Raw genomic sequence first — 14,403 nt, 5'->3', positions numbered from 1 at the left:
TCAGAAAATGAAAAAGTTGTTTCTGAAAGTCGCTCATCGGAGGAAAAAGTATTCCCCATTAGCATTACAGGACCACCGCCGCCACCGCATGGTCACAAGAAAATGCACTGCCCTTCAAATCTACTTTGACTTACTGTTCTGAAACTTCCTTCGTTTGATTTATTTATTATGTTTTAAGCCAGTAAAGACCAGGGACTTGGTGCCATGATAATTCTCTTACAGTGCTATTGTGTGAAATTATAATCACTTGTTATGGAATAATTTTTATAGTCTTTTTTTTCACACCAGACCTTTTTTTTTTGTATTTGTACAGTGGCGTGGTGATACTGATACGTTACCATGAATTATTGTAACCAATAAAAAGCTTTTAACCAAGAAAACATGGATGGTCTTTGCAAACAAATACACAGCGCACACTCACGCAAACTTTCCCGCCCATATAACTGTGAAACACATCTACACACAGAAGTCAGTCAGTGAGGTAGTTTGTTGAGCTCAAAATGCTCTTTTTAACTATTATGTAAAGCACATACGAGTCATTTGATCGTTATTTACTTAGAAGTTAAAACAACGCGCAGGTGCCTTCGTCATGAGTTGCTGTGGAGACTCGTAGCAAATGTCTTGCTAACAAGTGAATCAAGTCATCAAGCTATAAACCACTAATATAAAATGAGTCTGTATTCTTAGGGAACTGCAAACATACTCGGAGAACCTCAGTCCTTAAAAGAAAAACAAAATCCTGCACAGTTCATATGCCAAGCTGTTTTTTTTGTGTGTTGCTTTTATGGCTCTAGTCACACCAAACCAGCCTCCTAATTCAGTGACAGATTACAAGTAGTTGTGGTAACCAAATCGCTGGTTGGAAGCAATGTGTATCCTAATAACAGCACTGCATTCACTCTCAGATTTGCTAAGGCTTGCAAATATTTGCTAATTCCCAAATGCTGCCGATTGCCAAAGCATATCCGAGTCACTCTGTGCAACATGTCTGCAGTGTCTCTGTACAACAGCGGACTCCACTAAACTGGCTGTTTTCTGGTTATGCTCCTACATAAAACCTCGGGTGCAGCAACTACATCACTATCAGTGGAGGAATTCCTCTTTCAAATTGATGTAGGTCTGGCTGGAGATTTCTGTGCATGTAGACAGCCACAGATTTGCGCTTTTTATTTTTGCTGTTCATTTTACAGTCAGTAGTCATTATCAGCAGCAGACGGCATGTTATTGTCGACTTCACGCCATTCAATCGTAAACTAGCAGCAGAGTGACTCTAATTTATTGCAATATTGAACACCTTTGACCTTTTTTCTGTAAGTGTCCAAAAAGAAACGCACAAAATCTCGTTTTAGATCGTTGCAGTTTTAATGCAATTTGGAAAATCTACACATACTTCAGGACACATTTGAGGAAAAAAAGTTTACAAAGTGCACACTGGTGTAGTCATCATCAGGTAATGGGTATAAATAAAATAGGGTATTATAAAATATATATATATGAATATTTTGAAAGCTTTTGTTCTATACAGTTTGGAGTATTAGAAAATAGCAGACAAGGCTTCAACTTTTCATTCGTACTCAAACGATTGAGTGAATTTACTGAGCTTCCTGTAACTGTGAAAATGTTTTCTTTCATTATTAAATTAATTTGTTTTTCACACAATGTAGATGTGACCAAACAGATGCACGTACAGTCGTACTGATTTGCTCCATAGAGGTTACTGAAATATTCACAGTCAGAAGCACATTAGTGTCCAAATACAGCACCCGACCGGTGGTGTGCACGCCGACCAGGATAACCGTGACCTGTGGAGCATATCTGCACCACAGGATTCAGGTGTGTTCACTGCTTTTAGAAGAGCCTGACATACAGCAGACCCGGTTGTGTCTTTGCACGTCTCTCTGCTAATCATGAAGAATAGTCTTTTTTTTTTTTTTTTTTAGATTAACAGTCAAATCTACAAAATCACAAAAAGAAGGGAAAAAATTACAAGTGGCTATTCAGATTGAAAACTGTTCCCGGGGTACCAACACAATTATAAATGAATAATTGAGAAGCTGATTATCAAAACATCGGCGCATAAACCTCGGCTGTGCGCGATCTTGCAGTGACGTGGCACCGAACTGAGGAATGACTGACTCCGTGAGAGCTGAACTGTGGAGCGATGAAGAACAGGATCTTCACTGCTCAGGCTGCAAATACTGCTTGGTGAACTCCTCCAGCTGTTTCTCCAGGTCAGTGGCTTTATGTCTGCACACATCGTGTATAAAAAGAAATACTTGACTTATTACCTTCTTGGGTTGAGATAACATTTTGTGATATCTGTCATGTAGAACTCAACTACACGTTTCCAATTACTGTTATCATTCATTTGATCTGAGACATTAACGTTCCCCACACTGGTTCCTGATAAATTCCCAGACAGACACTTTACTTTTCCCGTTATTCCCGATAAGAGAGGGAGCTGGACTGACCGCAGGCTCTTGGAGCGGCTCTGGATGCTCTCCAGCTGATCGATCTTCGCTGTCAGTTGACGGATTTCTGCCTCCAGCTCTTTCTGCGTCTGCTCCACCTGCTGACAGAGCCTAGCAAAGGTGGTTGCCATCTCCCTGGTAACACAGAGGGCACAGTGTGGCACTGCTTATTTATTTAGCTCTGTTACAGAGGGCGGGGCTGAGCTGTGTAGGTTTAAATTAGGAAAGGAGGCAGGAGGAGGGAAGCAAAAACCATGAGGCTATAACCTGTTCATGCACACAGAAGAGCAAGTGGCAGAAATGATTTTTAGATGGTTCACAGTGCACACCGTCAGCTCACTGGATAGACAGATGATATGAAAGGCAGCACACTTACTGTTGGACTTGTTTGCTACAGTTTGCACTCGTAAGGCTGACCATGAGCTGCATTTTATCGGATGCATAGTCCACAAACTGCCGCTTCAGAGCACGCTCCTTTGCCTTCGTGGTCCAAGTGAGTCTCTCATATAGGTACAGCAGGCCATAGAGAGAGGCTGACAGGGCAATCAGCCTCCAGCCAACGGTTCTCCACACCTGAGAGAGAGTAGGCAGGTGAAGCATGCTTATTCTGCTGTTTCAGTGGTGGAAGTTTGGATTAAACATGTCGAGTTCAGCACCGTGTATTTGCAAATACTACTCTTCTCTCTATAGGTTTACAAAGACGGTCGTCTAAACAATCCTTTTGAGCTACAATGGAACAAATATCAACCATTTTTAACAGGAAAATGTTAAACAGGCTAAAATGCACATCACAAAGATGGGAGTACATGGGACATGTTAGTTCAGTGGTGGCAAACATAAGGCCCGAATTTCGTTGGACACACAGTTTTGGACATTTAGCTGAACTTTACATTACTTTTGATTTCTGAATATTGGAACGCCCTGGTCCATAACAAAGCTCAGGGAGTGCAACAAATAAAAACTCAATGTCAAGACAGTTTCTTACAGTTAAATATGTCCAATCAGAGTTCATATTGTTCGACTGTCCACTATTAACTGAGAGGTTAAAATGAGACCTGGGTTCTCGGGCTCCTTTTATTAAAACAGGTTCAAACATCTCTGACAGTGAAACCAGTGCTGTGGTTAAGAGCAGCTTCTTCTATTTCTTTCTTCTTTTTATTGTAAATCACTTTTGTTTGAAATGTGCTAGATAAAAAAAATGGACTTACTGTCTTCCTTACTCTTTACTCACACACCATATTTCATATGTTGGAATTAAAAACGACCTCAGACACAACATACCACTCCTCCAACGACCAGTACGCCCATTGAAGTGCGAGAATTGAGGGAAGCGATGGCTACTATCAGGTCCTCCTGGGTCATGAGGGCTGTCTGCTGATTGGGCACAGCCACGGTCGTGGGGGGCGCAGAGGAGGAGGGTGTTTGGGTCTGAGGCAGTGCTGGGCGAGGTGTCTAAGGAATGACAAGCAGAGTTTTTCAGAATAGGATGTGAAAAAGTCTCATTACAATAATAATTCTTGATTGGTGCGCACCTGAAAGTTGTGGTCCACCATTCTAAGAGCTCTCTCTGCATTGGCAGATCCCAGAAAGCGGTGGACTAACGCTTTCCAGCCCAGCGAAAACTTAAACTCAATGTCTTCCTGGAAGTCGCTGCAAAGTGTGGCGCAGTTTAGGTCGTAACTCATGTCAAACTTCCTGCTGTTCATCAGCATGGACACCTGGCTCTGGGTTGAAGAGGGAAGCAGAGGGAGCATGCTCTCTGGAAAGGGAGAATCCCAGCATAAAATGAAGAGAAGGCATATTTGGACACTAGGTGGGCAGCCCTTCAAAATGAGGACATTCACATTTGGACACATTTAGAGCTGGTATAACTTTAGGGACCTGCTGGGCTCAAAGTTAAGAACCAAATATGACACGTTTGTGTTGCACTTTTCCTTACAAGGAAAAAGAGAAACCGATTTATAGAACAGCTCCGGAAGTCTTTTCATCAGAGGGCACATTAACACCTTTACAACATCACTGTCACCGAGCACAGCTTGCATGCGTGCATGACAGTGACGCATTTGTCGCATAATGGGGCATGGAATGACGGCATTCAGCGAGGAGGGTATATATATAGCAGTGATCAGGGTGTAGCAGACATCAGCCTGAAGGCAAAAATGTTCTGACCAAGTTTAGCAATGCTGCGAATGAGTGACGGAGCAAAAAAATGCTGCCCTGAAGCCATTTTCTAATAAAAAAATATCCATTTCTTAAGAGATGAAACCATTTTCAGAAATTGCGTTAACGACTTCAGCTTTTATATTGCAACATTGCAAAGGAGCTCTTATTACTTAACTTCCGTGTTACGTGAATTACCTATCATGTATTCCTGGGTGGACTGAACAGAGGCGTTGACAGCATTGGAGCAGCGGAAAGCCAAATTCTTGCCCATCCCCTCCTCCACGTGACCCAGCAGCTCCTGCCAACAGCAACAGGGGTCAGAGGTCAGATGGAAAAAAGGATCTTTGCACGCATGGCACTGTCACAGTGTTTATGCAGACTTGGCATCTGTTATTCCACTAAAACTGAAACTGGAACACTGTAGTGCTTAAGCTAGCAGATGCTAACTGCTTTCAGAGGCCTGTCAGATAAAGTTAAACTAAATGTGTGTAGTACACAGTGTAGCAGAGAGAAACTTCAGCAAGTAGTATGTACAGGCAGTTTATCTGCTTGGTGACTGAATGTGTAGCAGACAACTTTAATGAGCATCGATTGTTGACCCTTACAGCCGGCTAAGCAGAACATCATTTTATTGGCTTTTATTTCGTCTGAGGTGTTTTTATGCTGCCTTTACTTACAGACTTGTACATTTTGAGGACCTGAGGTGAGGGGTGGAAGTCACAGTGGAACTCATCAACAATTAAATGAAGGCGACAGATCTCCTCCCCCATGGCGGTGGAAACCTGGATAAAACGCAACATGGGAGCTCAAGCTGATCTAGTCAGTGACACACAATGGAGCTTCCTCTGGTTTCTGTCCAGGCATCAAGAAGTTTTTCCAATTTCAATATTAGCGAAATAAAGAAGAAGAAAAAGAACAATTACAGTTTTATTTTTGCATATAGAGGTAATTAAGTTACTTTCATTTAAAGGAGAAAGGAAACAGACAAAAGCTCTGTTAATCAGCTTGTCACCTGCTGACTCTGAGAAAGTGATCCATGCGTTTATTTCATCCAGGCTTGACGACTGTAATAGTCTTTATTTCGGTACCAGCCAGGCTCTGCTCTTCAGCTAGTTCAGGATGCTGCAGTCCGACTCCTGACAGGCGCTCGTAAACATGACCATATCTCTCCAGGCTCGTTTACACTGGCTTCCAGTGCATTGTAGAATAGATGTTATTGCTTGTTTTTAAGTCTCTAAATGGATTAGCTCTGTCATACCTCTCTGACCTTTTAACTAAAAATACTGCAAACAGATCTCTCAGGTCAGCTGATAAGTTGCTTCTGATTGTCCCTAGCAGCAGGCTACACACAGAGCAGACTTTGGATCAGTCTGCCTCTTCAGATTAGGATCTCTCCAACACTCGACATTTTTAAAGCCTGTCTCAAAACACATTTTTACTCTCTAGCTTTTAATCATGACTGAGTTTGTTTTATTCTCTGTGCGTGTTTGTTCTACTTGTTATTTTTGTTACTATGTACAGCACTTTGGTCAACATGTGTGGTTTTTAAATGTTGCTTACAAATAAATTGATTGATATAATATTTGCTATTTGCTGACCTACTGGCATTTATAACATCTGATAAATTTATCAGCTGATCTAAAGAAGAGACAGGTGAAACACCCTTCAATCAGGTGTTGATTATGCATAATTTGGCCACCAGAGGGCACCCTGCCATCTGCTGTTGGCAACGTGTTTGCTAATAAAAGCAGAAAGCGTGACAAAGTTCATAAATAAACGAGAAATCTGTTTTATAAGCAGAAAAAAAACCTCTTAGCTGATATATAGTAATATCTGGCCCCTTAAAAACTATGATCAGATGAAACACCTAAGTGATCAGCAGACAATTAGCACTGCATGTGTTGGTGTAATCACAAAGTAAATATCTGAGGTTGGAGATCCTTCAGGGCAGAAAAAAATCCATTTCTCCTTTTGTCAGTGTTACCTTGGACTCCACGTCCTCACTGATCGCCTTGATCTTCTTTTTAATTTCATCGACTAGCAGGTTGAGTTGATTCTTGACAAACTCCAGCCGATCCATCTGATACTCTCTGTCCTCCAGTGCCGCCACTCTGAAGACCCCACCCCCCAAACAGGAAATGCTGTCACACATGCAAACTAGCAGGTAAATAACTTGACAGTAAAACGTTGATTAAACCTGCACAGCAGAAGGAAGCAAAAATAACGTGTTGACAACTCAAATGATCGCATAATTTTTCAGCATGCTGATGTTTTATCTCTAGAAACCCTTCAGCTGGAGGAAGATCAGACATTATAAGTAAAGAAAACGTAGTGGGCGCTCACCTCTTCTCCGCGGCCTCGATGTGGATGGCATCCATTATGCTCTTGACTTGTTCTGTGATCTGCTTGGCCCTGATAGTGTGCTGCTCAAACTTTGTTTTCACTGCTGACTGCGAGATACACTCCTGCGAGGCCATAACACACAAGTTACTGTGACATTTACTGTGGCTGCTACTGGACGCCGTGCGGGAACTTGCACGCCACCAGGGACGAATGTAGGACAAGATAAACACCTGCTACGTTTGACTTAAAAGAAGAAGAAAAGAAATGGAAACACAGGTGTGGAAACAACAGCAGCAGAGTGCGTATCTTGTGTCACGCAGCCCACATTTGGTCACAGTAGTGTGTTGGTGATCTCACAACAAAATTAAGAAATAAAAATCAACATATTAAGTGAATTTAAACACAAACGCAACAGAATGAAGGAGGAAGTGCAACATAGATAAGTAGGAATTTTATGTCATGTTGGGATTTAAAGTAGCTGTTCTTCATTTTAAGTTAAGTAAAGAGTATCGCGATGACTTACTGGAAACAGATTCCTGACCCTGACAGAAGCAGCTCTCTAACAATATAGTAAATCTACTTCATCAGAACTGTGCTTTCTTTGTTTTTCTCACAGAGCACTTTTTGTTTCCCCTTTTCCAGCTGTATGATGATTTGTCTGATATGCTCTCTTCCAAACAATTCCTCCTTTATTGGGCTATTTCAGGTGTAAAGGAGGAGGAGAAGTGTATGCTAACTTGCTAACTGCCTACTTTAACATTTTCCTATGTTGGATCTAATCTGATGTTCCAGCATCCATCACTAACAACCCCAACAGCCAGACCAAGCTGCCAGTGAAGCCAAATGTCTCTTATTCTATGTGCTTTTATTCCCAGGATCTATACAGTAAAATACAACAAAAACCAAAATACCACAATAAGATGCAAAATTAAAAAAAAAAAAAAAAAAAAGCAGCAATAGAAAACTCAATGAAAAAATGTGGAACAAAACAAACGGCTGCCCTCACCTAAGTGAATCTAGATTTCAGCAATGAAGACGCAGGTTGATGTAAAACAGGCGCAGCGAGTGGACGGCCCTGCGGGAGTCAAAGTCTGAGCAGCTGGCTGCTTCTGTCAGCTGTTACTGCTCGAGGGAAGACTCACGCCGACTCTTGTTTTTGTAAAAACATCGAAACACACACAGACTACTACTACTTTGAGCTGGCAAAGGAACATCTGAAGATTTCTTATTTATTCCACAAATGTTAGCAGACTTATGCAACAAGCTAAGTTCTGCTTCTTGTAGAGCAGCCACTCTTTTCTTCTCCTGCTCACAATGAATAAGGAAACAATCTCAGTTAGCTTAGCGGTGAGTTCCCTTCTTTCTTCAGCTGTAATTTCTGACAATGCGCTAACTGCAGCTTTCAGCAGGCATCCATGCAACCTAACGTTTCTTTGAATCCTATAGTTGTAACGACTGAAACATCCATCCAACACTCCGTTTGTTAGTAAACATTGGAATATACGCTTCAATGTATTCGTTTTCCTAAACGCACACAAACACACCTCAAACCTCCTTTCAAAGCACTGAAACTCCTTCAGTCTCTCCTGGAAGCCCTCAGCAAGAGCGCCACCTGTTGGACAATTTAATCACATTAGAAAGATCATAAAGTTCTGAACATGACTGCAAAAATGCACGCGTACAATACTTTGACTCACATCGGATGTAAACATCTAAACCTCTAATTTAATATTCATTCATAGTTCTGCTTTATATTGATATCAAGGCTTCTGCGTAACACTGGTGAACGCACGTGTATGAAATCTGGGTAGTACACTTTGTTAGTCCGACCTTCCCTGTATCCTCACCTGTTTCAGGCATGCCTTGTGCACGCTGCATACGGGAATTGAGCACCTCCTTTGCAGAGACAAAGAAAATGTGGTTGGGTGCCTTATCACTGTCCAAAACTTTGAGCTCGTCCACCAAGAAGTTCACACAACGGTCTGTGTGCTGCTTCCTCACCTGAAAAAGAAGACACGCCACCTTCACGTATGAGAGGTTTTTTACATTATGTATTCTCAAAGTAACAATCTCTTTCATTGGAGGCTGATGACACAGCAATCCCATACTCACGTCCTCCATGTATTCTGGTTCATTTGCTGAGGCGTCCCAGCGATTGTTGAGGATGAAGATGTTCGGCTTTGAAAGACGCTCATTCACTTTGTGGAAAAAGTGCTTTTCCTAGAAGCAAAGAAGTTAAAGGACAGTGAGTAGTGCAGAACAGTAAAGACAGGAAGTCATTTCTTTCTTTCCAAAACAAAGCTCCTGCTTGATTTGACAGGGTGCAGACTGCAGGGGTAAAAATCCTCACGGTTTGCACACTTATGCAGAAATGGTAGCTTTATGTTTGCTACTCAGCCATCAAAGTTATTTACATAAATCCTCGATTTATATCTACAGAAAAGCCCAGAGTGGAATGCAAGTCTGCTTTGCCTTTAAGAACTGCAGCTGCGCTAAAGATCTCTGTGACTGGCTGTGTTTAGCTTCACGCTGCATGAATGTGCAGACAGAAAGAAGAGTGGGGCCTGTTTGTGGTCGGACATAAACACTGGCTGGTTGCACTCTTATCAGCTCAGCATAGAGAACATCCACACGGCCCCTCTGGCACTCACAGAACTGGAAACTTGGAGTCAAACTGCTGTGCCACCATCCACTTATTTTATTTTATTTTTTTTTTTGCCTGTCCCATTTGGTTCTTTAGCCGTCAGAATTGTTCTCTGAAGACCAACAAGGATACCCAGTGGATTTACTTTGCCCAATGGATCATCACGGCCTTGCCGTATTGGTCCATTTGATTGACCTTTGTTGTTATTATTTATTTTATTTTCAGTTGTTACAGATGGGACAGACATGACTGAGGGATAGGAAAGGGAGAAAGAAAGATGAAGGAAAAGAAAAACAGAAGGGAAGCGGGACAGTGAGAAAGGGCACTTAAAAAGAGAAAGAAAACAAAATCTCCTGGATCACCTGTTGAGAGAAAAAAAGAGAAAACAAGCAAAAAAACAAAGCAACATACTAAACACAACACCATCACGTTAATCTAGCCAAGTGTAAACAGCAGTAAATACTAAATATTGAATGTTGTTGTGCAGCAAGCAGGACCGACAGCGCACAATGTGCTTGGAAATAGCAGCCAATAGAGGTGTAGTTTGTGTCTATGAACAGTGTACACCCGTGTGCACACCTGTGTGGATCAGCACGCTTGTATTCAAAAGGTTTCCCTATGTAACGGTCTGCTAGAGGATGTAGAGAGCCATAGCCCTGTCCCCCAAGGCATGAAGCAGGCATGGAAGAGATCCAGGCCCCAGACATCCAGAAGCCCCAGAGTGCGAGAGCCCAAAGAGGACCACTGGAGTGTGGGAAGAGCTGAGGAGAGCCCCAGATGAGGGGTCACCCAGTAGCCACGGAGCAGAAGCCAGAGGGGGCTGCAGTGGCAAGCCAGAGGGGGCTGCAGTGGCGTGCCCGGCGGCTCTGCCGGCAGCCAGTTGTGCCAGAGTGAACCGAGCCGCAGGCCCAGAGGCCGGAGGCCCGAGGGCCCCCTTTGCCCCGGAAGAGACCTGACCGACCAACAGGCACCAGGCCCCGCCAAGTAGTCACCGGGAGTGAGCCGGTACATACCTGAGCGCCCAGCCCCGGACACCAAGAACCACCAACGCACCGACCCCTGAGGGCATCAGTTACCGGCAGGGAGTGTGGTGAGGGGAGATAGGCCTTTGGAGGACACCATCCACTTAAATGAAAACTTAGAGGCTTATAGAGCAATGACGGGTGACAACGGGCCGACGGACACAGCGACCCTATCATCTAATAGCTATCAATATATGCATTAATATACATTTAAACAAGTAACTGACAAAGAAAGAGCAGATAAAAGATCAGTAACTAACAAGCCTAATAATGGTTTTAATAATGGTTTTGATGACTGACACAAGCATATAGGCAATCTGAAAAAACCTGACTAGACAGATCAGATAAGATGACAGGTGCTGGCAATACGATGACAAAATTCAGAGCTGAATTACAAGCGGGAACAATGAGGGAATTTCTTTGATCAATCCTTAAGTGAGTGGCGCTCACCCATGGAGCTGTTTCGATGATTTAAAACGTTATCCGGCCTTTTCCCCAGCTCGGGTTATTCCCTATCTACGCATGAAAGTGCTGCTGCAACTAATTATTGAAACAGAATGACATCAGGACAGCAGCCAAACATGAGTTTGATGTGTGTGAGACACTTTACCGTGTTCATGAGTGTAGACTCCGAGTTTGCCACCAGCACAAAAACATCAGCATCCAGGCAAAACTTGTCTATCCAGCTGTCCAGCTCTAACGTGACGTCTGTTCCAGGGCTGGAAGTCAGAAGGGAGGTCAAATACACCAAATGTACGAGATAGGTGGACTTTTCAGATGCGAAGATCTGATCCTGTTACCTGTCTACAAGCACCAGGTCGTCTCGCAGCAGAGCACATTTGGTCTTTGGCCAGAAGACACGTACCAGGCAGCCGGCATCCAGGCTTTCATCCATGAGAAGCGCGTGAGCCAGCTGGTTCACGGTCTGCAGACAGGGAGGAAATCCACTGATGTTAGGAATATTTACACAAAAAGTTTATAGTAATACAAATGAATATTATAGCACATTTTGCAGCCACCAAAATGTGTTAAAAACCACCGAAGGGTGCTGGTTTGGACCCTGAATTGTCCCAAGAATCCATCAGAGTGTGAGAGAGTGTGTTAACAAAGCACCTTAGGTCTGTATGACTGGAAGAAAAGTGGCTTGTAGTGAAAAGTGCTTTGAGTGCTTGATTCGAGTAGAAGTGCATTATTTATAAATATGAGTAAATTTACCACTTGGAAACCCACCTAGCTTTAATCACTTGAGTTATTAACACGTAAAAACACCAGACTGATTATTAGGAAGGTGAGACGAAGCCGCTCAGCTCCACACAGTAAACAAGACTGTAGGGTCTCCTTTAAATTTCAGACACCTGACACTGCAGTAAACAGCCTGCCTTCATGTCACATGTTCTTACATGGCTACAAGTTCAGTCTTTGCCCAGTTCAATTTGCATTCAACTGACTATTTACGTGGCTGTAGCTCATGAGGTAGAGCAAGCCATCGACTACCTGAAAGGTTTGTGGTTCAATCCCTGGCTGCTCCACTCTGCATGCTTGCAGACACATCGGAGTATGAATGTGTGTGAAGTTAGACAGAAAGCACTTACACAGAAATAAGTGCTGGTGTGAAAGCGCCATATAAGAACCAGTCCATTTAGCTACTCAAGTGCTACATTTATCTGCAACTGTGAAAAACTTCAGTCCCATTATTACTGGAGTTTTAATAGCAAACCACAGATGCTCTGATTAACGACCACGGTGGCATTCTGGTGCGTGTGTTCACGTAAACTTTGTCCTCGGTTTCTCTGGAGGGGATCAGCTGCACATAATTACTAGACAGAGCTCGCAAACTTCCAAAAACATTCTGCTGCCTCTGAATTAAACTTACCTTGACACTCTTCTTTTCATCTGAGCCGTCTGTCTTGAGGTAGGCCTTATCGTCATCGGTGCCCTCCACACTCAAGAAGCAGTTGGTGGTGTGGCCAATACCACTTGGCAGCACTCGATCCCTCAGCATGGCATTAATCACTGTGCTTTTACCATTACTGGTCCTGAGATCAACAAACAGATTCTTTACTTACTTATTTAACCTTTATTCACACAGGCGGTCCCACTGACACTCGAGGTCTCATTTGCAAGTGAGACCTGTTGTTGCTCAGTGTGCTCATAATTTTAAAAACTCATAAAGAAATGAAAGTGTTACGTACAAAGTTCCTGTTATTTTCAGCTAGTCCAGCTGCTGTATGGTGCAATTTATTGCCATCTGACTGAATTACTTGAATATAGGACATGCTTGTTTTGCTGTAACACATTAGTTTCACGGTCAGGTAACTACTCGAGGCACTGACTCATAGTTAAAGAAAATGAAAGTAAAGACACGCCTATCCACACAACAGGGAAAAGAGTGCTTTACATTCTCACGACTGAGAGCGTCACAAAAAAAAAACCACTCTGGAAAATACCATTTAAGAATAGCACCGCTTTTGGTAGAGCATGCGTAAAGCATCATGGTTATTATAGTTCAACGAAAGTAAACATAAAAAGTAAAACTAGATGTGAAAACACCTGATTACACTGAAATAAAAATAAAAAGACTTCTTTAGCAAGACTTAAGATGAGTGTGAGTCCACTTTCTTCACAAATGCACCGTTTATATTGTAATACCTGTTCTGATCTTCTTAAATCTCACAAACACATCACTGAAGTAAACCGATAACAAAAACTTTTTATTAATAAAATGTCATTAAATAAAAATAAATCTGGTCAACAGGTAGACTAACCTGCCAAAAAAGGCCACTTTCATGTGCCTGCGTGCCAGCACCTCCTTGATGACAGCCAGTTTGTCTCTATATGCCTTAATCTGCTCCTTCTGATCCTGAGTTGCGATGTTCTCCAAAGCTTTATTCCCGCTGATGTCTGTCAGCACAAAAACACAGCATGAAGAAAAGCAAGTGCTGTGCGCCTCCTGCACCAACACTCCTGATTGACAAGAAGTCGGTGTTAGAAGCTCCCAGGCAAACTTCTCTCACCTTCCACAAACTCTGAAGTCTCCTTCACGTAGTGGAGTAGCTGCTCGAACACATCGCTTATCGTCTTCTTGGCCACAACAAAGTGCTTGAGAGGGGAAAACTCGCCCCGGGCCGAGTCTGTCCGTCTGAGTGGAGGCACCGCAGCCATGCTGGTCAATCTGAAACCGGAGGCGTCAGCAAGGACAAACACACTCGTATCAGCGGGCACGAACAACACCGCAAACACAGTTTGGATCGAGCCGAAACACTTCTGTTGATCTTAATATTACAGTTACATAACTTAAGTATCAAAGTATCAAACTGCAGTGGATGGAAGATGGATTGTTTATTAAAAGTGTTTTTAGCAAAGTTATCGAACAAGAGTTAGCAGTGACGCCGTGCATCTTCCTACACATTGCTACACACGGTGTAGCTGTACACACATATGTCCGGCTTTTCTCGGTTAGTTATTAGCAGCTGTCACACTTGAAAATCTCTCACGGTGAGTGCTGTCCTGGAGGCTAACCGATTAAGCTAGGTCATGTTACAGGCAGCCGTAAGCTAGCATTAGCCCCGGCGCTACTTTTTTTCCTCACCGCTGTCCAAAGAGAGCCCGCGTCCTCTTCTCATAACACAAATAATATAGATCCGGGTGGACAATGCAGAGATCTCCTTTGCTTACTGGAAGATTGATTGCTGTCAGACTGGCTAGCCCGTGTGTTCACTGTAATGTCACAGCGCCAAGTTAGTTAGAGGAAGAAGTATGC

The 14,403-nt window shown here is 42.9% G+C and overlaps 1 protein-coding gene across 1 annotated transcript; it reads right to left on the bottom strand.

The window, feature by feature from the left end:
- Positions 1 to 1,152: 1,152 nt before the first annotated feature.
- Positions 1,153 to 14,403, bottom strand: mfn1b (mitofusin 1b). Its single transcript, XM_040052786.1, has 18 exons — positions 14,233 to 14,403; positions 13,658 to 13,815; positions 13,409 to 13,544; positions 12,517 to 12,679; positions 11,444 to 11,568; positions 11,254 to 11,362; positions 9,090 to 9,197; positions 8,825 to 8,978; positions 8,522 to 8,589; positions 6,978 to 7,099; positions 6,619 to 6,745; positions 5,312 to 5,416; positions 4,830 to 4,932; positions 4,004 to 4,230; positions 3,753 to 3,923; positions 2,848 to 3,044; positions 2,472 to 2,606; positions 1,153 to 2,247 (listed from the first exon to the last, which is right to left on the bottom strand). The coding sequence occupies exons 2-18, from the start codon at positions 13,803 to 13,805 to the stop codon at positions 2,178 to 2,180; spliced, it is 2,268 nt and encodes a 755-aa protein (XP_039908720.1). The 5' UTR covers positions 13,806 to 13,815; positions 14,233 to 14,403; the 3' UTR covers positions 1,153 to 2,177.

The sequence above is a fragment of the Simochromis diagramma genome, unplaced genomic scaffold (assembly GCF_900408965.1).
Source record: "Simochromis diagramma unplaced genomic scaffold, fSimDia1.1 OVJJ01000419.1, whole genome shotgun sequence".
In the NCBI taxonomy this organism is placed as follows: domain Eukaryota; kingdom Metazoa; phylum Chordata; class Actinopteri; order Cichliformes; family Cichlidae; genus Simochromis; species Simochromis diagramma.
Note: the sequence above shows the minus strand (reverse complement) of the source record. Positions and strands in the feature narration are given on the sequence as shown.